The following is a 24,996-nucleotide window of genomic DNA, read 5'->3' as shown; positions in this document are numbered from 1 at the left end:
GCTTCCTACAACAGACTAAAAAGATCAACTAACCTGACTACCCCGAATACTGCTTCAGGTGCCAATAACTCCAGATTTCTCTTATCTTTGGTTTCACAACCATTTAATTCAAACTCATATGTGGGAAGCTATGCATATATTAAATTCATTACAATTTTCATTATAACCAGTTTATTTAAAACTAATTCCTTGATCACATAAAAGGACTTACTGAACATCCAGTAAAGACAGCTATTTAATAATTCTAGTTCACTCCTAACTACTAATGCATCTCTTCAGTAGCCTCAGGAATCCCAGGTCAATCCTTTCATCCCTTAAGTGCTGCCCAAGATTTTCAAGAACCAATGAACATTTCAATAGTTCACTTGTTTAAGAAAAAGGAGATGAAGTAGGGTTGAATAACATCACTATGCATCATGTATTTTAGCCTATTTGTACATTTCTAGTCAGGAGACTTCTGGACAGAAGGAAGACTTCAAAGAAAAACCACAAAGGTAAATTTATTTTTTGGTTTTTTGTGGTTAAGAAGAAACTCTAAGCCCATAGAAGGGGTTTTGGGATTTTGTGTTTGTTTCTTTCTCTTGGGTGTTTTTGCCCAATTTTATGGACAAATGATACCTGAAGAAAAAAAATGCATTAAGTTTTTCCATTAAAAGTCTTTTCCATTTATAGAAAACTGATTATAAAAACAGAAATTTTTTAATTAATTTGCATTTTCTCTCATTAAGGCATTTCTATCTGCCCATCAATGAACTCAGGCAGTGGAACAAGACTTGTTGGTATTACTTCATGTTAAACATTTTGGGACAGCAATGAACATTGCTGACCTTTAGCTTTCAGTTCTGGTGGTGGTGGTTACACACACAGGTAACAATCAGAAATGCTCAGAAAACAGACTAAGAGAGGCTTACATACTTTGCAAAAATAAACACAGTCTTGAAATTCTTTTATTTAAAGACACATATCCACACAAATATATACTGTTGTTTTGGGTGGCTTCCCCGTCCCCAACAACAAAAGCTTAAATTTGGCATTAGAATACTTAACTATGTCCCTCCAACTCTTTGAACTTTAATCCTTATTTTTAAGCTTAGATATCCACAAATTCTGTTCTGGCATTATTATTCAGCAAAAAAAATTTTAGCAGTTTTCCACAAGATGGCTCTACTAAACAGTGCCACTAATGAACATTTTTTCTAGCTTCATTTTCTTTATTCAGCAAGCTCTCTGCAGAAACTACCACATAAAGTAGTCTAAAACTATTCTTAACACAAAATCAAGAAATGTTAATTATTGTTAATTACTGTAGCCAATTTATACAGGAAACATTCATCCATACTTCACACATATTTTCTAAATTCCTGTTTTCCTGAAATTCCCATGAAAAACAATGAAAAAAGCACATTAGAAATGCTGAATACAACCATTATACATGATGCTTCCAAAAAGCTGCATACAGAGAAGCTCATCCGTACTCTGGACCAAAAAAAGCATACAAAAATCCCTTCAAAATATTCCCACATACATCTCTTTTCAGTTCTTAATCTTTCACATAAAGTAGTTTGTTAAAACTGAAAATTGCTGTAAGCATCTTTACTCCTAATCTACATATTGAAAAACATTTCTGATTCCAGTGTGTAGGATGTGGCCTTTCCCAAGAACACCCCCATATCTAAAACTCCTGTCTGCACACTTACATGTTTCCATTACAAGAACACCACTGCCACCCAAAGCAAAAAGAACAACTTTTTTAGCTCTCCAGATGCAAGAATCTCCTGGGTTTATCTATCTAATTATATGCATTTAGAGAAACACTCACATTGTAAAATGAAGGTAGGGTTTATGTATAGCAGCTGATGACTGTTTCTTTGGTGATCCTGAGTGACAGCTCGTCTCAAAAATTGATGAAGCATTCTCATCTTCACTATCATCTAATATTAGACTTGGTACATCTGTTCCAAGAGATGTATTAATTAGAACTTTATCACTTCTAAGTACAAGTACAACAAGCAAGACAAGATATTACAATTTTCTTTGTGTCAGTTATAATAAATCTTCAAATGTAGAAGAAATTAGTTAAAACTGTCTAAGTATCAGCCTTCAGAATAATAAGTACTTATTACTTCAAAAACCAAAACAAATTAAATACTGTAGAAGTCTAATCATAATTACAATTTTTTTTTAACAATCAAGCCAAACAACTTCTCAAATACAAAAAAGTTTAACTTGTTATGAAATGCTTCCTTCGGGTTTATTTCACAGCTAGAGGTTTTTTCAAGGATGAAGCTATAAAATTTGTAATTCCTCAGACTACATATAATTTTGTAATTATTTACTTGTTCCAAGTGTCCAAATTCTCACAGGTACACTTCTTCTAAAATTATTCTCAGCATGACTACCTAGACAATGTATGTTTATGAAGAATTGCTTTCCACCCTCTGATAATCTGCTGAAGAGTATCAAATTACTTTTTATCAAAATCAATTCAATGCATTCCATGTTCATATACTATACCTTTACCTATTTTAATTCCTTTGCTAATATAGTAGCACAATGAACTGAAGCACTTTCTATAAAGACCTTGAAAAACAAAAATCTCAAAGACTCATTATATTCACAAGACACACTGCAGAGACAAAAAACTGCAAAAATGCTAATATGACACTAAAACAGAACAACCAGGTAACAGCTGAAAATCAGCGACATTAGCTCCCAGAGCTGCAATGGGATTAAAAGTTACCTGGTGCGATTTCATAACAGGAAAGAACTGCTGCAAGATCTTATTTGCCCCAGGAAAGGAGCTGAGTTGCTTTTGCCCTATGCCATGGCACTTGTTCCCATTTCCATAGGGAAGGAAGTCTCCAGAGATAGGATGAAAATGGCCACAGCCACTCAGCTGTACAGCAGGAGCACTGCAGAGGCCAGCTCTGCTGAGCAAGAAAATGCTCTGCAAAGGATGGGCAGCATTCCTGAGAGCAGCCCAGAGTCACTGTAGCGCACTGGTGCCCAGGACAACCATCAGACATCCCAACAGCAGCTCAAGTTGGCCACAGCCACTTAAGAAAAGGGACTGCTGTGAAATGAAAGTGTGAAATAGAGATCCAAGTATTATTCTCAAATACCCAATCCACTGCATGACTTGTTGGATTTACATGAGGCAATGGCACAGGTCCTGCCACACTGACCAGACAACCACCATGGGACAAAGAATCGCCTTCAAGGCAGTGTTAAGTGGCAGATGGAGGTGCCATCTAAGCCACAGGAAAAACTGTCCCAGGGTCCCAGGAAAAACTGTTAAGAGACAACAAAGGTTCCCTTAGCTGGCTGTGTGATGTAAGAAACCGGATTCAGAGTAGGCTGGGCAGGAATGACATTCTGCTGCCATGGGATGACGATCTGCCACATCCCTTGTCAAGATGTGATGCAGTCACACACCTGGCAATCATTCCACAGGAGCAAAGATGCAAAAGGCTTGCAGACCCCAAGTAGTGGCCAAAAGCTAATCCAGAGCAAGAAAACATGGCACAGAAGCTGCTGTTTATTTAGCTAAGCTAAGGATGGAGACCTCCAAATCAACTGGACCAATCTCTGGGCTCACTAAAACAGACAGTCCCTAAAACGGGCAGAATTTCCAGAATACCAAATGTAGGCATAGGTAAGTCCTATGCTCATGCACTGGACACAGCTTTCTCTCCCTAAAATACATAATTATTTTAAAAGGCAGCCCATCTTTGAATTCCAAGCATCAAGTTTCTGGTATCAAGTTTCTTTCTTGTAATTCAGTGAGTCAGATTCTCTGCTCGAGCATCTGACACACTGAATTACAAGAAAGAGGAATTTTTAGTGAAGTGCAGATTGCAAGCATACCTGTAAACATGTATACTTGACTTTGAATTCAAGAAAATTTGAAGCCCTATTGTATAATCTACATTTATGTATAATCATTGTACCTAAAAGTGGATTTTTCTGGTTTTAACAAAGATTAAAGCTTGCTATTCAATATCTTCTTGGATTTAAGGGGGTAAGAAAAAACTAAAGGAAATGTTAAAAGAAAACTCAGTTCATGCATCTTCAAAATCAATTATCTACAAACATTTAAAAATACTCATAGTAACAAACTATCTATTAAAACCATTTAAATCAACTTTAGCTTCCAAACTAAATTTGTTAGCAGTAATGAGCAATAATAAATACAAATGTAAAAAATATAACCAAAGAAAATATTCTGAACTTAAACCGATTCTTCAACAAGAATGACAATCTCTAAATTGGGCGCTACTAACAGGTTAGCAGTATACAGAGACTTAAGCATCATAAACAACTTTCAGCTGAGCAACTCCAATAGAATCTAACTGCAGCTGCAAGCCAGCTCATTTCCCTCTACCCACCACCACGTGCTCCCAGGGCCCATCTCTGGCCAACTCCAACACTTGTTAAAACCTCCAGATACCCCACAGTCAGCAGAAAACACATAAATACATCATTTTTGGATGAGTTTTCTGGCTAAAATGGTTTAACAAAGGACCTGAGGTACTCAAGCAAGCAGAAAGATGGAGCAAAAATGCACAGCTGGGCTGGAGAACTGCAGCAGCCAGCACAAGGATCAGACTGAGCTGCCTGGGCTGCAGGCTGAAAGCATGCCCTGGAACAGGAACGAGAGGAAAGTCATGGCTGTCACAGATTTGCTTTATGACTGGGCTGTTTTCAAGTTAACCACACACAACCCCAAGTACTGTTTACAGAGCTGGGGGGTGAGATTGATCCCAGATAAGAACAGTAGACTACATCAGAATAAACAGATCTCAAACACAAGGCATCTTGTTCAACATTTAGCTTCCAAGAAATGACCATGGTAACTATTAAAGTATGTCTCAGAGAAGAGGTGGGTAGAAAAACCCCAGAATTGAAAAATAGAAAAACCCTATTGACTCATTGCCAGTCAAATACTCAGTCACAGCCCTTCTTATTCCCTGCTTCCTTGGTGCACCCACACTGCTCCCACTGCAGCAAGTTTCTGGCATTCACTGACCAACCCTTAGGGAGTTGATTTTACTCATTAATTTGGCAAAAAAAGCCAACTTGACAAAACAGCAAATAGTTCTCTACTTGCTAAGCTGACAGAATCAGCTTGGAGGATCAGGAGCGGACCAGGCCAGTTCAAGGACATGGAAGACTCAGGACTTTCTTCTAGAATCAGCACATGACCATTACATAGGCTCAGGTACCTCAGGTAAACACCTGGTGAGCTGTGAGCCCCCCAAAGCTTCTGCACCACCAGTAAGCAAAGGACTTGGGATAGCTAACCATTGTTGAGGACAGGAGCACCAATTGCAGGTCCTGTTACACTCAGCAACATTGTCTCGCCTTTTTTTTTTTTTTTTTTGTTCTGACCTTTAATTATGCCCATAATTTCTTGTATTTAAATTGCAAATTACTTGTGAGTTCTTCTTATGGATGGCCCTCACACCTATGGGACCTTGCTCTGTATAGGTCAGGTCATAAGATTCTACAACAACTTGGAATCAGCAAAAATAATTATTCAACATCCAAGCAAATAGTACTTACAGCCTAACAATACTGAAGGAAATACACACCAGACTTAAGGCTAGGCAGAGAAGCTGAAATACTTGCAAATTGAAACAGCATTTGCAAAAAAAACCCAACCCCCATACCTTCACTTTTGTCACCCTGGCTGAATTCAGCGTGAGGGAACACTTTGTGTAGGACCTCGAGGAGCTTGGTGAAGGTGCGCTCCAGGAGCGGCCGGATGACGGGGGACAGCGCGTGGCCCGAGGCCGTCACGGCGCGCTGCGAGGCAGGCACGATGTTCTGCATGGCGTGGTAGAAATCCTGCGCGCTCAGAACCACCGAGGAAACGTCCAGCTGGAGCTTCTGACTGCTCATGTAGATCTGGGGGTAGCGGCGTCTCAGGGCAATCAAGGCAGCCTCAGTGCAAAGTGCTTTTATGTCAGCTCCACAGTACCCTAGTGCACACAGAAACACAAACACCTCCCATGAAACAGCACTGCTGTGCCACACCTGGATCAAACATGCACCCAACTAAAAACAATTCAGGAATATTTAATGGTCACGGTCCACAAAGCATCTGCCAAAAGGTATCAGGTCATAATCTGATGACAGTGTTGTATATCAAGAAATCAGACGTGTTTGTCAGATATACTAAGAAACTAATTCCACATGGAAGTTAAAATTACATCAGTTTTCACTATATCATTTGGTATATAGTGTATTTCCAGTCCTGGGTTATAGGTCTGTTATTGCTCTTTCTTTTGCCTTGATATTGTCTAACGTATGTGTGCAATTTTAACAGGCTAGTACCTCTCCTCCTTTTTTCCTTTAATATCTCCACATGAATATAATCTTTAATAGCAAAGTAATTTTGTTACATTGAACATCACCAATTTTAAACTTTTACAGTCTGAGAAAATGAGCAGTATAAAGAAAAATGTTTCATGAGTAGAATAGGGAAGACATAGAATCTCTTGTTAAAAAAAGCATTACTCTGAATTCTTGGAAAAATCTTAACTTCTACTATGAAGAGAAATGTTTCAACTTTTAAGAGTTTCATAACTTTACTAATATAACCAAAGGTAGAAATTAAAATGCATTAAAATTTTAATTTAGCCTATCTTCATAAGTATCTACAGGTGGCTACCTATAATTGCTTAATCATCATTAGTGAAAAACACAGATCTGATAATTATGAAATACAGAGAGACTTAATTCCTCTGAGTCTTTTGCAGTACTAATGGTTTGGGGGTGTTCCCCAGAGCTAGAAATTAGATTTCAAGTTTTTCCATCTCTCTCAGCAAGACACCTTAATATGCCCCTGTATTTTGAGGCACCATAGCTCCATCTTTCAAAAACTGTAGACAGTATTCCAGGGAGAAAAGTAATTTAGAGAATTAGAGTCACTATAGGAAAATGTGCTGCACTGAGGTACTGCCATATAAAAGTTCATGGGTTTGTAATGAAGTGTTTATAGAAAGTAATTAATCAATTCTTCAGTTAAAACTATTCTCATTCAACTGTTTTTTTACCAGACTTCCTCCTCCGCATGAAGTCTTACATTACTTGTATTTTTTCTACTCTATTTTTGTATTAAAACCAAGGAGGGCAGGTTTAGATTGGATATTAGGAAGAAATTCTCTACTGTAATGCACTTGAACTGGCTGTCCAAAGAGGCTGTGGGTGTCCCATCCTTGCAAGTGTCCAAGGCCAGGCTGGATGCAGCTCTGAGTGACCTGGGATAGTGGAAGGGGTCACTGTCCATGGCAAGGGACTGGAATGAGAAGAGCTTTAAGGTCCCTCCCAACCCAAAACATTCTGTGATTCTATGATTGGTCTTTTGGCAGCACCAAGTTGCAGAATTGAGGCCTCCTTGCTTCTCTCTCTTTAGCCTCTGATGTTGTATCAGTGCTCCTGGCACGTATATTTTTACAAGATCCATACAGCAATAAGAAACAAAGCTGATTCTATACAGTGTTTAGAAATAAAAAAGGAAGCAATTAATATGGAAGACTGTAGACACTTTTCAATCCCCATCGTTCAGATATAGTAATTTGGGGGATAATAATAAAAGATACACACTTTACAGCTATAAAGGTGACATAAATTGGATGAGACTTCAAACTGCACCTTTCTTATATATACTTGAAAATAATTAAAAAAAAGAAAAACAAAAATAAAGCCAGATTGACAATCACCATAAATATTGGATAATTCCTGTAATTATTAAACCAAGCTTTACAATTTTTTAAAAAGATCAGTAGCTACTATTGTATAAATTTGGTGAGTCCACACCATGACTGTTACCTAAAACGTATATAGCAATTCACATTCCCAAGTTACCTTTAAATAAATACAGAATACATTTCAAATATGTTCAGATATATCCACTATATTAATCAATAGACAACTAATTGTTTTCAGCACTGAAGTTATGTTATTTAGGGTTTTTCAACTTTCATTTAACATGAAATTCAAACTATACTGGCATACTGCAACCACGTGAAACTATTAGACAGTATCTACAGGTGCATCAGAGAAAGAAAACCAGGGTTCTAAATTTTGCATTGTTCTTTAGGTATCAGATACCACGCTCCCATTTAAATTGGTCCACTTTTCATCCAAAAACCACACTAGATTAAACAAAAAATTAGTGAGGGGAGCACTACACCAAAGCTTAAATCAAAGATGTGCTGAAGATGTGCAGCACCCTGAATGTCTGTCACCTTAGAACTAGTTTAGTATCTTTGTGGAAAGATTCAGCAGCTCAGGAGCCAGATCCTTCCCAACTTTTCTATTAACAAATGCTGTAACATCACTTTCTAATAGTCATTTTAATCACCGCTTGTACATCTCCAAAGAATTGCAAAATTAGGAAATAATAGCCTGTAGCCTATTTTTAAAATTAAATTCTCAGGTGATCAGATACACAATTAGTCTCCATTTCTACCTCTCATTTCTCTGGAGCAATTACATTTGAAGACTAATAATTGGTGTCTCTTTTTGAGGGACTCTCCTGTGCATCCTGTACATCCATTTCAGTGACAAGAAAACTGCAAAAATCCTGTACCTTGAGAAACATTAAAGAGCTTTTTATTGCTAAGAAGAAAATGCACACTGATTAAGCAGAAGAAAAATATAAGTGAAGTACTGTCAAAACAAAATAAAATGTATCATGCCAACAGTAAATAACCTGATGCAGATTTTACCCAAATTGACACTGCAATATAAACTCAGGGTTCAGTGCATTTGCTTCCATTTTTGAAGCATCTCAGGAAAGATGTTGAATTTGTCAAGCAAAAAGTACTGGCACACCTCAACTTAGAACAAAATGAGGATTCCTGTCAAGTAGCCCATTTTCTTCTTCCCAGCACCATCAAACTCTGCTGAACATTTCTGAACTACAACTTTCAAAGAGCAGGACAGCAAACAAGTGGATCCCTATGCAGGTTTCCAAAGAATGCACTTAGATCACCAAAATTTTCCAGCCACTTCTACTGTGCAGAAACTGTGCCCTCTTTAAATTTTTTTTTCTGCCTAAAATCCACCCCTAAACCCCAGAACAAAGTGCTACTGAATGGGGTGAAGCATTTAGATGAACAATTTTAAACACTTCTTCCACTTTATATTGTGCAACTCCCTACAAAACTCTCAAAATTACTGCAGGGGAAGAGAGTGAGCAAACAACTCAGCATGATGACAGAGATGAAAAGTAACTACAAGGTTTATTTTAAAGAATTGTGAAAAACAGGAATGCTAATGCCAAAATCTCCCCCACCATCATTACATGGAGATGGGAAAGAAAAATCTAAATGGTATCATTTTGCCACAAAACACTCCTGCAATAATAAGCACAGAATATTTTTAACAAGCATCTTCAGCATAATAGTTTGTTTCTTTATAATTCTATTTAATAACATAATTTAAATAACCCTTACTACATTGTAAAAAGATTCATCTGCAAAATGCCAGATGGAGGAATTCACACTTTTTCAGTTGCTAGTATTTTTCGTTTCCTGCAACACTGAGTTTGTAGGTAAGTCTCTCTAGCTACAGAAAGTTACCATTCCAAACAAGGGAATAAGCATGAGAGATAAGAAAGGATTTATAAAGTTAAGAATATCTGGGACCCATCTCCAGTAAAGAGAAAAAACACAGTAATTATGTGTGTTTACTGAAAGTACTAAGAAGACATAAGTGTGTGGTCTTCTGAGCAATGCTGCGCTCTCCCCAAGCTGCTTCACTTCGTCTCACGCACACTGCAGTCATGAGGTCATTCAGGGAAGTGGAGTCTTGAATTCTCACATACACAGCAATCCACTAAAAGATTGTAATCCATAACACCTGAGACAAAAATCAACCCTCAGGAAATAACCTATTTTTTGCAAGTGCTGGGGCTTTTCCCTTCAAATTTCCTTCTAATTCCAACCCTGGATCATAAGAAGTTCTGAGTCGCACATACACCTGCTTCCCCAAAGGCACTTGTTCTGGGAGTATTTCAGCAGTTTTCTTCATTAGGATCCAAAAGCTTGGAGTTAAAGTGTTGCCAAGTCTGCTGAACTGGAGAGAGGTATCAACCATGCTGTGCCAAAACCCTGCCAAGTCTATTACCTGAGGAAGAGGGGGTGTTGTTTTTTTGGGGGGGAAAGTTGGTCGGTTGTTTTTAAACAAAACCTGTGCACAAGAGAAATATCAGACTGGTATAAACTATATCTCAGACATACATGTGTGCCAATGAGTTCCATTGGTAATGGCCCCAAAGAATCTGGAAAAGTCTGTTTAAATCTTTGTTTCAGATTTCACACACAGAAACAATGAGGCACTCTCAAGGTGAAGAAGATACACCAGTCTTACTTCAGCTGTTTTGAAAAGACTTTGTAATACTTCCAAGACTTTCTTCTTGGATGTATGGAAACACTTAAATTCCAAGATAGAGACTGCAGACAGTCAAGTGTACAGTAGCTGGAGAGCAGGAAAGCGAAGGAAAACAGAAAAGGGTGTTTCTTGTTGTTAGCTGACTTCCACAGAACTGACAGGTTTTATGGAGCACAAAGAATGTCTTCCAGGCAAATGTACAAATGGCTTTCCCTACTGTCTGAAAGTTTAAAATACTGTATTCTCAATGAAAAAATACAGTGAATTTTTAAAGAAACATCTGTGGTTTTTTCCCACCTATTCCCCTCTCTCCCACTAAGCAGCACCACACGTTTTCGTAATTCAAGCAGAATTTACATGAAACGGGTTTGCCGCGTGCTGTGTTATACCCGGCAAAGCTTAAACTGGAGTTTGCTGGATAGTTACGTTTTCTCCTCACCAGAAGATGTTGAGGTCTTTGTGCATCAAAAGCGGAGGGATGCTGCTTCGATGAGAGGTGTCCCTGCAGATGAAGAGGATAATTCGGATGTACTGCAGCTGACTGAATGGACTGACGTTCAGTTTAAAGCTCTTAGATTCCCTGATGATGGATTCCAAAGCACAGATATTTGAGACTGCTCTTTTTCTGAGAACTTCAGTGCTCGTCCAAGCAGATGACTGACAGAGGATGTATCTTTGCATGACAAGTTGTTGAGAAGATATTGTGGTATGTGCTTTAGGACCATTTCCTCTGTTAAATTCACTCTACAAATATTTAGGTTTATTTCTGATTAGATTTAAACAGCAGACTTATCTTGAACAACCAACCTCCATTGAGCACAGCAGGTCTTTGCGAGCTCTAAAAGTGTATTTAATGTATCCATGTTGCAGTGCTTTTTTTCTCCCCTACCTATGTCTACACTTTGAGGTTGTTCTGTGCTAGCAATCTGGAAAAAAAATTCATCTTTAGAAAGGCTGGTTAGTTTGTTGGATTTATGTCAGAAGAGAGCATGCCAGTCAGTGAAAAACAAACAAAAAACAAAAACTCCACACACAAGTACTAATTTTTTTTCTCAGTAAGTAGGCAGAAAAAACCCCAAGTCTACCTAACTCTTTTGCAATTTACCAATTTAATGGGAAGTGTACCTAAAGATTCCAATTCCAACTTCATTTTGCTTCTCTTTAAGGGTATGCATCTTATATAAGGACAGTGACATCACAGAAAGGAAACATGGTTGTATTTTCAAATGACTACTAGCTACTCATTTTGTGTTTTAGAAAGACAGAAAGATATTTGTTACTACAAAAAGAGTGTTGTTCAAAGTACAGAAGTTTAGAAAGGCAGAGATAAGAAAATCTTGATACATTTAACATACCTTCGAAGTTTTACACAGAAGAGAAAGCCTCTACAGTAAAAGTACTAACAGCATAACACTCACCAACACATTTTTCAGCCAGTTCTCCTAAGAAAGGATCTGACAATTTGGGGTTCCAATCCCTGGTATGAATTTGCAAAATGTGCTTTCGTGCCTGATTAAAAAAAAAAAAAAGAAGAAAGAAAAAAGAAAAAGAAAATGAGATTAAAAGACTAGCAAGTCAAATCCATACCATAGAAAAAAAATATTCTTTATTCATGTGATTCTATAGTTACTTTACCTGCTTTTGGCATATAACTGAGACACATAAAATAGAACTTAGCACTCCAGAATCTTTCAACAACAAAGCTTTTTCCTTCTTTTTTGTTTCATATATAAGCAGTACTTTTTTCAAAAGTTATACATTTTAATTTCTGTTTCATCAACATTATTATACATAAACTGATCAAAACTCAAGTTCTATTAGGAATTATCATAGTTTTATTATTTAATTTTTAATTACTGCACCTATGAGCAATAGGTTCTACTGTCAAAGGCCTCACCAATAGATTGAGTAGCACAGCACAGACACATAAATCCCAAACAATTCCAGCAAAAAGTTCTATAGAATCTAAATAAATCTGTCCATATACAAAACACATTTAATTTTAGGTATAAATTCATGAAATATTATGGCTGAGTTTATGTAAGTTTAGAAAAAGGAACTGAAATGTTCCTGTTGCCAACGTTGTAATGCCTGGCTGTGCATCTACATTTTTTACATGCTTAGAATTCTACAAAATTTAAAGTTATTTTGTCTTACCATAAGTTTCAAGCGCACAAATAGTTCGGGTTCATTATACAAATCCATAGTGTGGAGATAAGCAATTCAGCTTATTGTGAATAATTTACCTCTGTTTAGTTTTAGCTATATCCTGAAGATCTGAAGCTCAATACAACTTTATGTATACCATCTGTTTGTACTAAAAATGTCTTCCCTTCCTAAATGAAACATTCTTACAAGCAAGAATGAATAATTTTATTTCATAAGCTTGGCTGTCAGGCATTCAAAAGTTTAGTATACTAAAGATACTTATCAATAAATCTCCTTTCAAGGTTTTACCTTCTTGTCAGGCAAGTTGAAAAGAAATTCCCTGTCAAAGCGACCAGGTCTCCTGAGTGCAGGATCTATAGAATCCAGTCTGTTTGTAGCACCAATTACAACTATTTCACCTCTATTATCCAGTCCATCCATGAGGGCAAGAAGAGTAGACACTATAGAGCTACAAGAGAGTTTTCAGAATAAGAAAGTGTAAGAAACACTGTGCAAGAACTTCTGCATTTACAAATGCAACATTAATACATTCAAAAGAACAAAGCTAAACTACAAACAGGTGCATAACAGTTTCAAGTCTTGTAAGTACCACTGGCCTCCTGCTCTGCTGGCCCCAAATTTCTCTCAGCAGAGTGGAGGGACATGGACACATAAATACCACCACCTATGGAATGACAGGTACAAGTGTGGTGCCATACAGAGCACAGCAAAACTGAGATCAAAAGCAGCCACGAAAATTTTCACCCAACAGCAAACTGTTGTAAGAAATGTTCTAAAGAATGACAAGATAGCAACAGAAGATATGTTTGTACATCACACCATTAAGAATAAAAATCACAGGTGAGCTCAGCTCATTGTACAATTCATCATGCTAGAACACCATTTTTTCAACTGGTTATTCTATTGGGCTGGTAACCATCTGTTTACAGCACAAAACAGCAAATCAAGGAATGGCTGTGGAAATCTTGTAGTTAATAATGTGGCTGAAGGGTAATTGTCACTGCAATTCAATTCCCAGCAAATTACAGTTTGCCTGAAGGACTGAAAAGATGACTTTCAACACCAAAAACCAATCTGTCCTTTCTAGTGTAAGTGGGCTTCAGAAGAAGTAAAAACCTTTCCTGTGAAATGAGAAAAAATTACATTTAAGAGTTTACCAAGGTAACGTACCCTACACCAATATAATGGCAGCATAGAAGAAATATTACCTGTGAATCTGATCTTGTCTGCTAGAACGAACTGGAGCCAAACCATCTATTTCATCAAAAAAGATTATAGAGGGTCTCATCAAGTATGCCTGGTATGCAATAAACAAAACAAAAATTGAATTCACAGTTAATTCCTAATTTATCCATCAACACTGAACACTTGTTTCACAAGAAAGCATTAACATGCTAAACTAACACATTTATTGAGACACCTATGTTAGAAAGTGTAAAGTCTGAAATGAAAACTGTATTTCCAACTCCAGCAGTGTTTCAAAGCAAAGCAAAGTGCAGTCTACTTCGAGTAAGCAAGATGGCACCACTGTACCAGTTTTACTGTGCGCTGGACAGGTTAAAGACAAAAACACCTTACACTCCCTTACAGAAAACATTATCTTATCTGATCATAATCTGTTTGTTTAGACATCTCTATCTGACAACTACTTTTCTTTGAGCTACTGCATTTTACTGCTTTGTGTGACTCTCTGTTCTCACCAATCTCTTCTAAGCCAAAAAAGAACACTAAAACAGACACACAACCAAGGCAATCATGCACTTTCCGCTGTAGCATTTATCTTGAACATGTCAGTCAAACTCAAACTCACTGACAGATTATTTTTTCCCCAAGTTTTACCCAAACTACTTTGCTTCATTAATAAACAAATCAAGAGACTTCTTCCTCTGAGTTTCCAGAGTAAGAAAAGCTATTGTCAGCATTCCCCTGTTCTTTTAATCTAAATATGCCATTTGGTAAAATCCTACTTAATTTACAAAAATGTACAGTTATTTAGTTTGAATTGGAAATACCTTTGGCTACCTAAACCACAAAACACAACATACAGAGAAATGATATTGAGAAAAATGTATTTTCTTCTAACCTGATCAAAAAGGAGTCGAAGCTGACGTTCAGATTCACCAACCCACTTACTGAGACAGTCTGCTCCTTTCCTCATAAAGAAAGCCACCTTTTTGTCTCCTTGACTGCATTCATTAGCTAGAGCTCTAGCTACCAAGGTTTTACCTGTTCCAGGAGGACCATAGAATAAACAGCCCCTGAAGATAAATGGATCAACACAGTCACAAACTTATTTTATGTCTCCTGAAAAACTCCAAGTCAAATTTTATAATGAAGACAGGGAGCCTGGAGAAGAATGACTTAAGATCTCCTATTTTTATATTGTAGTAGTATTGTATTATTAACATGCTATAGTATCAACAGGACTTCATAAAATCTAAGTCTATTTTATGCTTTCAATTCAGTAAAACTTTGATTTGTAGAGAACATTAATCAAAGGCATATTAAGTTTCCAAAGGATTCTTCTACACCACCTCTTCAAGTATTAGATTTTAAGTAATAACTTAATCAATATTTGCTACTTTGGGATGAAGTAATTAAGTGACAAAAATACCCCCAATTTTTCCATTGACTTAGACACCATGTACCCATTTAAATCACATACCAAGATGCCTCATTATTAAATATTATAATCCCAGTATAATATTATTGAGAGAAACATCAGCATTTTGCTTGATCCAGTAAAATATTTAATAACATAATGGGAAAAAAGGCATTATGTTATTAAGTATTTTACAATAAAAGACATCCGAATTCTTTCTTTAACCAAATCACAAAGTTAACCTTCCTCCCACAAGTAAAATACACTATATTTTATTAATTCTTCAACCTGCTTATTACATATTCTGATAGACAAGTGGGGTAGCAAACACATAAATCTATTTGAACTTATTTTACTCTATTTGAGTAAAATACTTCAGGGAAAGAATCAACCTCCTATGTGTTTTCAGTTTTTCAGAGCTTAATAAAAAAATTCAACAGTGACAGTAAATACACCTACCTTGGTGGCTGAATTTTGAATTTTTCAAATATTTCTGGATAGAGAAGAGGAAACACTACCATTTCCTTAAGTGCAAGGATATGATGGCTCAATCCCCCTATACTATCAAAACACACCTTAGGAAAAAAGAAACCATATTAAGTTTATATTGTAACAGCTTTCTACAAAAGCACCTTTACTTATAAAACATTTGAAAACAAATTAGAAAAAACATTGCATTGATCAACAGGATTTCCCTGAATTTTGAAAGTGTGAAAAAACCAGTTGAGAGAGTCAACTCTTGACTACCCACATGAGGCTTATCTGGTTTGCAAGTTAACTGTGCCAGGGCTGCCTGGACAGCTACAGAGATCCAGCCTAAGTTCCAGAGCAAATGCTTTGTAGCGCAAAGTAATAAGTACACAAAAGCTTTGGCAACAATAAAATAAAATTTTTAAAAAATAAATCAGTGAGCTTTTTTTATGACTTAACTTCAACTTCAGTAAGAGGCTGTGGAGAATTCTGCTTGTGCACAATTCAGGGAAGGAAGATAAAAAGTTCTAACAAAACCTACCGATTTATCGACAATCATTGGGTCAACATCAGCCAAACTCGCCCCAACTTTCACACGTTCTCGAAGGATTCCACTAGCTAAGTCTTCTGCTCTGAAGTTTAAAGGCAAGCACCTGTTCAACAATAAACAAACACCAAATAAATACTGTTCTGCTTTCATTGCTCGCAGGTGAAGAAACAAGAGATTAAACACCTTTTACTACATAAAGAGATAACCTTCCCAATTGGTAAACAAAACTAATCTTCTTTTCTGTAGTAGCTGTGTGGTCATATATCTGAAAGTTCCTTAACATTTATACATGCATACATATATTTCAATCTGAAGAACTAGGCTGGATAGGTTATTTTGATCGAACACAGAAGAAACAATATTTCCTTCTCTACACAGATACTACATCAGGCCAACACATAGTTAAATGGAGGAAGAAAGGTACTAGTAAGACATAGGTTACACTCAGAACTACACTTCTGGTCACTGTACGTTGCTTGAATTCCCTGTGATGGAAAGGGAACAACATGGCAGACAGGAGGAGATTGAAAAAAGATGAGGGAACTTTTTTCCTGTAGAATTTTCCTACCTAGTATGAGTGAATAAATTTACTTAAAGATCTTCCACTTTTAGATTACTGCTAAATATATGTAAGGTCAAAAAAATGTGCACTGGGTGTTTAGAATGCATGAACTGTTACACAAGAGGACGAGGGAAGAGCTGGGAGTACAACTGAATTAGTTAGGACGAAGTTACACCAATGATATTTTAACCAAGAGGAGCTGATTTTTATAACCCAACTGAATCAAACAGCTACTCTTGTATTTCCATCTTTTTATCACTATTATTAATTATCTACTCATAAGACTCCAAAACCTGTATTAATATATAACCAGCACTCCTCCTAAACCACATCTGCAGGCACCTACCAGCAGAATCAAAAGTCTGCAGAACTCATAAAACATTATAGACTAGTTCTGCTTGTTTCCTCATAAATAATAAAATCAAACCATTCTAAAGACCAAGGATGTTTTGATACCTATTTCTTGCTCTGGCTATGCTTTTAGATTTTCTTCTTTCAAAACGTTCTTCATCTGAAGAGGTTGTATCGCTGCTGTGAATGGCATGCTTCTTTCTCCTATTGAAGTGGCAAAACAAACAGAAAGCTCAGTCTTTTTTGCAGTAGAATGGCATGTTTTGGTACTTCTATAAAAATGAAACTGAAATGGCAAGTACAGTATTGTTCAGGTTTGAGATGCATACAAATTCTAGCTTCGTCAAGTACCAAAATAATCTGAGAGGGAAACAATAGCTCTTACTGCCACAGTGATCATCCGAATTCAACATGAACATTACTAGAACAGCAGAGCCCCATAACATGTGTGGTCCAGTCCATGCTACCCCAGCAATGTGATTTGAATATTCAGTCAATAAGCTACAATTGTACTTAAGAAAAAGTCCAACTACTTTAGCCACCTCTAACATAACAGACATACCAAAGTCTCCTTACTCAGTCTGATGCTTCCTTTACATATTCTTTGAAAAAAATCCATACTTCACAAAGTATGTAATCTCTTTTTACAAGGTTATTAATTCTGAATAGCACAACAGGCTCTCGAAACACCTGCACTTCTGATCTGAATCCAAGTAAAATTACTATCCAAAGTCTGAATGAACCATTTCTTATTTTAGTATCACAGTATTACACAAAAAGGAGTATTTCAGAAATATTAGAGAATGTACGTTAAATCTTCTGTACAAAAAGGTCTTGAGTTTGATATTAGTTGAAATATTCAGCAAATTTTGCATTAAGAAGTTGGTTACTAGTAAAAAGTCTTGGATTTTAAGTGAATATAGCAAGCTGCATTATTCGTAGGAACATGATAATGCACTGAATTTTTGCCAATGGATAACATGGTCTATCAATTTTACTGTTCAGTGACCAAAAATGAGATACATTTCAAAATATATCATAGAGAATATCAAGCAATTGGGAAGATTTCTTATGACAAGATGGGATAAAATGAGGGCCAAGTAATGAGCAGGCTAAAACCAAAAGGATAATAACTTTCACACTCTTCACGTATGAATAGTAAGTATAAGTACAAATCCAGAGATTACCCAAAAAAAATGCCATATGCTCTTCAAGGAGAAAAAACAAACCACCAACTCTTATCTGTATTACAAAGAAACTTTAGAATCCTAAGATTCAGCTATGACTTTATTTACTTTATGTATTTTCACTATGCCATTAAATTGAGCAGTAAGACAAGAGTTTCAGCTATGACTAGAACTCATTGACTTGGATTCTGTTCATGGACAGATTTGTCTTTCTGAAGCTTTGAGTAAGTTTATTTTTTAAAAAATGTTAAAGCTGTAATCTCATCTGTTTTGTTACATAGAGCCTACCGACAGTTTCCAAGACAACTTGATACATTCCAGACTTCTTTGACACAAAACATAAGAGTCAAAAATTATGCTTGCTAAATATTTTATTAAATTGTTGAAAATTCTTGCATGAAATTTGAACAGAAAGAAAACAAAAAACATTAACCTGCTTTGCTCAGTTCTATAAAACAGAAAGGGAATATTTGTTAAACTGATGCATTGGATTTAAATATTTAATATATGGCCTTATAGAGAAAGCTATAGTGTGCCATGCAGAATTCCTTCCAGTACTTGTAGCACACCTGTTTCCATTCTGTGTAGCACAAAGCTTCTAGTAGGTTTAGACAGTGCCATGACACTCCTGTCTGGATGCCAATCAGGGTCTGAATCCAGGATACAATTCAAGACCCACTCACATGCAAGAATGAACTGTGCAACTCACTCAAGAATGGTTTGAAAATCAAAAGCTACCAAAATGTACTAAAGGAAAGCAAACAATTACACACCAAAAGACTGACATTTACCTGATATGGCTTCTTCTTGCAGGAGATCTGTGAATATCAAAGAGCGCATTTTCTCTCTTTTTTTGATGAGCTGGCACTGTAACATCAATTACAAAAGAATAACAAACTAATCTTAATGCAGCACAGAAGTGCTGGATTATCAATCTTCATCAATATGGTTATCTCTATCACTAGTTTCTCTAAAAGCTTAAATTAAAGAACTGGGCAGGGGGCTTTGTCACTATCACTGTACTTGGCTTGATGCAGGCAAGGGAATTCCATCCTCACCTTCCCCAAATTACTGGAGCTGTGTCTGTCATGGCACAGAATGCAACTCAACCAGGGCACTAGCATTTTGAGTTTATTTGCAGGGCATTAAAGTCCATACAGAAACCTATTCATAGCTGATAATATGGGATGTCTTGAAATTTCTCTGAACAAATAATCCACAGCAGTTCTCTATCAAAGAAATCAAACTCTATGATCCTCTCACTTGCAGAAATGGTTCAAAGTTACATCAGGGAAACTCAGACTTGACAGGAAGAAGCATTTCTTTACTGAGAGGGTGGACCAACACTGCAAAAGGCTTCCAAAGAAGTGGCTGATGCCCCAAACCTGTCTTAAGAGGCATTTGGGCAATGACCTGAATAACGTGCTTTTTGACAGACCTGAAGTGGCCAGGCAGTTGGACTATATGACCACCAAAATACCTGAGATTTCTCATTTGTGATAACTGCTGCTATGCCATTTATGCACAGTTATGAATTAGGCTTACCACTCAAGAAGAGAAGCAGGCATAACAATAACTATTTTTCCTATGTAATCACCTAATTTATTAGATTACTTTCTGCCAAGTATTTCTTAACCTTAATCTCGTTCACCCCCAACCCTGAGCCCAGCACAGGGTGGTATTTGCAGAGCCCAGTGAGGCAGCAATACCACTGACAAACTGACAGACTGTGTCCCAGCAGTCCCATCCACATGGTGAACCACAAGAGGTCAGGGTGGAAATCACACAGTGCTGCATCCCTGTTACTCTGTCGGGGTGAGAAACAGCCATCCAACTCTTCCCTCCCCACATCCATGGTATTCCTGCAGGTCAAGCACTGTCGGGTTCCTCACCTATTGGAGGGGCCTGGTATCTCTCAACAGTTTTTCTCTGTCTGAGATTATATGGCCGATCATTTTCTTCCCCCTCAGCTTCTTCTACTTCTATATCTCCATCTTCTTCCTGAGACTCTGTTGGGGAGTAAAAATATTTTCAGAACACTTCCACTTCATGTCAGAGCTACATTTATCCTAAAAAATTAACTTTTCAATAGTCACTGAGAATTACTGCCCATTTATTAATTAACACTAATTGTCAAATCAGTGGAAATTTAAAGGTCATGATAAATCCACCGCACATTGTCAAACTTCCTTCTAGGTTTTACACAAGATTCTGGAAAGGCAAAAGAAAAAAAAAATGCATTCAAAACAGCTTTAGTTGTAAAATACATCAAATATCACTTCTATCAACTGTATTTTTCCTTCAATAACTATCCTTCAAATTAAGGATAATTCCTTTCTTCTCTATTCCCATAAGACCCTCAATAAATCAAATATTTGACACAGCATGAAAATAAGTACAACTTTATGATTCACAGTATCATTTTTACACAATGCAAAGAGCACAGAAATATACTTTATGTACTTTGTGTATAAAGGCACAACATAGGCCCATCTGTTAACAGGATCAGAATTTTCATCCATGGATCTCAGAACTAAGACGGCATTCTTATTCATTAGGACAAACCATACCTTCCACTGTTTTAATTAAAAATTGAGATGCAGTATGCTGAAACCTGTATGGATGCCTGAAATTTAAATCGGATTTTTCAAGGAGCCCAAGCATGATGCTGATCAAAGTTAGGCACAATCCCTTCTTTCTTGGTAATTTTTGAACTCATGGACCAGTTTCATTCCAATTTTTAAAGGAAAGTAGAATTTCAAATACAGCTGTGCACCTACAAGCCTTCTAAAATGTCAGTGGACAGAAAGGAGACTTTAATTAATACCTTACCCCAAAGGAAGGATGCAGGCCTAACTATTACAAATTCTTTCTGGTAATTGCCACTCAGCACATGAGAAATATCAAGTCAGTTAGAACACACATAGTTGTAGACTACATTCATCGCATCTTGATTTCCACCAGAGGATTGTTACAGGGAATGGAAGGAAAGCTCCAATTACTTAGTATTAAGAAAAACAGAAGGAAGGAAATTTACTGTACAAACATTTAGAAACCAGGCTTTGTTCTGCTTTCTGAAGTGCAATGTATTGCTATCTTATGGGAAGGAGAACTTCGTTTCATAAGTATTTCGGACAAGCCCCCACTATTTTTTACAATCCATACCTTCTTCTTCCCCTTCTGTGGACACTTCATGGTGGTTCTGAATCCCATAGCTATTTCTCCTCAGTGACTTCCTCCTTCTTTTCACTCGAGAATACATATCCATGTTTTCCTGGAATAAAATTCACATGCATTTCCATCAGTACTGTTCCATGTCACTCAGTATTAGTCCCACTGCAGTAAATAATGCTCCACACTATCTCTAGTCCTCAAGTGCTTTTCCTGCTGAGCTCTCCACAGGTAGACCACAAAAGCAGTCTCATTTAATAGATGCTAAGGTAAATCTCTCAGACAGTACCTAGTCCACCTAATACAGAGTAACATAAGTATCAAGTTTTAATGAAAAAAGCAGATTACAGTCCCTGGTCCTGCTGCTTCCAGGCTACCAGAGTATGCTTCAAATCAAAGAACCACCACAGCACAGCAGGAGAGCATGACAGTGAATTTATCAATAAAGGAAACAACGTCGAGCATATCCACTAATTTAGTTCTGAATTTTAGTTTATCATGTTTTTTGAAGTTATCCAATGAACAAAATCATAAACCTTTAGACAGAGCTACAGACAAATGTATGGTGTTTGCAAAAACAAACATGCTCTGCCTTGATATGACTTTTATCCAAGATCTCAGAAACTCTGCACTTACGAATTCTGTATCTGTCCACATCCGTAGCCGTTCCACCTCCCCAGATCGCCTGTTCCTCCTGATGTTAATGTTATCCATTTCCTGTAGGACAGCTTCAGCAGTACTAAAATATATGCAACAGTTAACACACACAAAAAATCAGTCTTAATGTCATGCAGAACTTTGGACATAGCATTCAACACCTTAAGTTGTCTATCAATTAACTACAAACCTAACCATAATAAAATGGAAAGAATATAAACTAAGAAGCATGCAAAAGAAGAAATGCTGATGTTATTTAAGTTTGGGTTCAAATTAGATAGTAGCATTTCAACAAACTTTTAAAAATAATTTGGCTCAGTATAAATTGTAGCATATAAATTCGCAACTGCTGAGACATTAGATTAGGTGTCAGGTAAGATTAAATTTGCAAAATAAGAAAGCTTGTCACCTATATAATTATAATAATGGGAATGCAATTAGTGTCTCCACTCCACAAGCTTTACAGTTTCTTACCCTGACCTCAAAAAGACACTAGAACATACAGGATTTTCTTTTTGTTAAATCAGTAACATCTAGAATCTCATCATTCAGTATTTGACCTCACGATCATTTCTCATCTACTATTTAGTCAGCATTTTCATTATCTAGAGTATTTGTAAACAGCTGTCAAAACAGCAGTGGTATGTAAGTGATAACGCTGGCCAAGATACTTCACTGCTAAAGATGAGAACAACACAGTATTAGCCAGGCCAAGTCAATTATTTGGCCACCTGTCCTGAAGACCACGTTACTGCTCTCCATGGTGATCAGAGTAGCTTTCAACTGGAATTCTACTATATTTGTATAAAATTTGTAAGAAGACAGAAACCTTAATTTCCTTTTTTTCAAGCTGTTTAAAAGTATATCTAAAGGGTAAAAGACTTCCTAGAAGACAGTGGAAGTTCTGGTGATGTAAGTCAGTAAGGCCACGCTTTCATTATGAGAGCTCCTCTCCATTTTAAACAATTCGTCCAAACTATCTGTGATGAGTGACAGAACCATTTCAAGTAAAATCATGCTGCAGTTTGCTACCAAAGAAAATAGGGTTGGAAGGGACCTGGAAAAGTCAACGTGCTCTGCCAGGCAAGAGCACACTACAGAATGCCTAAATCATTCCTGACAGACTTTTGTCAAACCTGTTCTTAAAATCCTCCAATGATTATGGGACACACTTTTACCAATATAAGCTCATATACAGACTTCAGTACCATGATCTTATTAAATTACAACCTTCATGGTAGACTTTTCCATACTGTTGATGAGGAGAGGGAGATTCAACTGCAACTAGAAAACTAAATGTAACTCAATATAAGTTTACACACTGATACCAAGTAGTTACTGAGTAAGTAAAAGAAGAAAATCAGATTAATAAAAGATTCAATAGAATACATTTAAAAATAAAGATCATACTTGACAATTAAATGTTTATGTTTAAATCATTTTCCAGCTCTGGAGAAAGCAGTCCCTCAGAGATGTGACTGCTAAAACCTGTTTTACAGGTGGGAAGATCAGGACATATTAAGTGACCTGCCCAGGGCTACAGAGAAATAATATTTCAAAAAAAGCATTTCTGGCTCCCATTCCTATGCTCAGACCAGACCGTGCCTCCCTGACCTACTTTGTCTGCACAGTAAATGTCAAAAAGTGACACCCACCCTATGTGAATTATTAACAAATGGTAAAAAACAAAAACAAAAGAAAGCTACAAACTTTTGATATTTTATGATCAAAATCATACAAGCAAAATCTAGAATGCTTCCAAGCACTGCTGCTAATCACCAATTTACATGACATTTAAGGTATCACTACATAAACAGGTTACCAAGGAACAAACTAGGGTGTGGATTTACAGCACGTCAGGCACTCTGCAGTAACTGCCAACATTCAGCTTTATCCAGGTGTAAGGACAGAGTAACTTACTCCTCAAAGAAAGCCTGGGAAGCTGCTCTGCATTTAGAGCATGGACACCATGGCAGTCACAGCACAGACCCAGCTGTAACTCAAACCACAGTCTAGCTTGTCCCAATGCATCCCCACAGCAAAACACAGACATGGCACTGGAACACAGGGCTTTCTAATTTTAAAAATCATTAAGGTGCTTTGTGAATACAACTGTAGTATCCCCACATACCTGTTTACTAGCTGATCAAACAATAAACTCTGATTCAAAGTTTCAAATCTGTTTTTCCTGGACCGACAACTTTTTCTGACTTCTATATCTCCGTTTATGCAAGCATGGTCCCCATCTCCCTTTTTTTCCCCTCGAAGGGGGTGGCTTTTGAGAGCTAAGAGAAATTTGTATTACTACTTCAAAATGCAGGAAACAACATTTTCACAAACAAGAATTAATAAGAGAATACTTAGCAAGGACAATAAACCAAAAGTTATTAAGCACAGTATGAACTAAAGAGCTGTATTTAATTCCTATCAAAATTATTTTAAAAGTTACTTCTGGATATTCAAGCTTGTTTCCTTAGATGATAATCTTATTTTATGATAACAATTTGGCATTCAATTAAGCATTCAATATTTTTAAGTTAACATCAATACTAAAATGCACACTTGGCCCACAGTTTCAATTCTTAGTCTTTCAAATATAGTATAAAAAGACCAGACACAACAAACTGACTTCACAAGCAAATCTATACCAGCTACTCTGTACAGTGCCAAACAGAGACTCCACTGCTAATTGTTCCTTAGGCACCACAATAAATAATAAAATACCAAATATGCCTAATGAAATAACACTTACATAGACTCAACACAAAATTAAACAATACAGAACTGATGAAAAAGGGACACAAAAGACAAAGTGGTTTTAGCTGAGATAAGCAATGAAATGGCAAGTCTGTAAGGTACAAACTTTTAAAAA

General features: G+C 36.8%; 1 protein-coding gene across 3 annotated transcripts in view; it reads right to left on the bottom strand.

Moving 5' to 3' along the window:
* ATAD2B (ATPase family AAA domain containing 2B) overlaps positions 1–24,996 on the bottom strand; it is a 71,312-nt gene that overhangs the window by 28,871 nt on the left and 17,445 nt on the right. For all 3 annotated transcript variants that reach the window (XM_041421667.1, XM_041421660.1, XM_041421652.1), the window contains exons 4-17: positions 24,256–24,409; positions 22,104–22,206; positions 21,462–21,570; positions 20,189–20,305; positions 19,088–19,163; positions 17,215–17,313; positions 16,188–16,299; positions 15,635–15,750; positions 14,657–14,831; positions 13,782–13,870; positions 12,862–13,021; positions 11,823–11,913; positions 5,673–5,984; positions 1,820–1,952 (exon numbers count right to left, since the gene is read on the bottom strand). In XM_041421667.1, coding sequence (XP_041277601.1) covers positions 1,820–1,952; positions 5,673–5,984; positions 11,823–11,913; positions 12,862–13,021; positions 13,782–13,870; positions 14,657–14,831; positions 15,635–15,750; positions 16,188–16,299; positions 17,215–17,313; positions 19,088–19,163; positions 20,189–20,305; positions 21,462–21,570; positions 22,104–22,206; positions 24,256–24,409 — 1,846 coding nt within the window. The remainder of the gene's footprint in view (positions 1–1,819; positions 1,953–5,672; positions 5,985–11,822; positions 11,914–12,861; positions 13,022–13,781; positions 13,871–14,656; positions 14,832–15,634; positions 15,751–16,187; positions 16,300–17,214; positions 17,314–19,087; positions 19,164–20,188; positions 20,306–21,461; positions 21,571–22,103; positions 22,207–24,255; positions 24,410–24,996) is intronic.

The sequence above is a fragment of the Onychostruthus taczanowskii genome, unplaced genomic scaffold, assembly GCF_017590055.1.
Source record: "Onychostruthus taczanowskii isolate IOZ18803 unplaced genomic scaffold, ASM1759005v1 scaffold11, whole genome shotgun sequence".
Classification (NCBI taxonomy): Eukaryota; Metazoa; Chordata; class Aves; order Passeriformes; family Passeridae; genus Onychostruthus; species Onychostruthus taczanowskii.
This window is presented reverse-complemented; position numbering and strand designations above follow the sequence as displayed.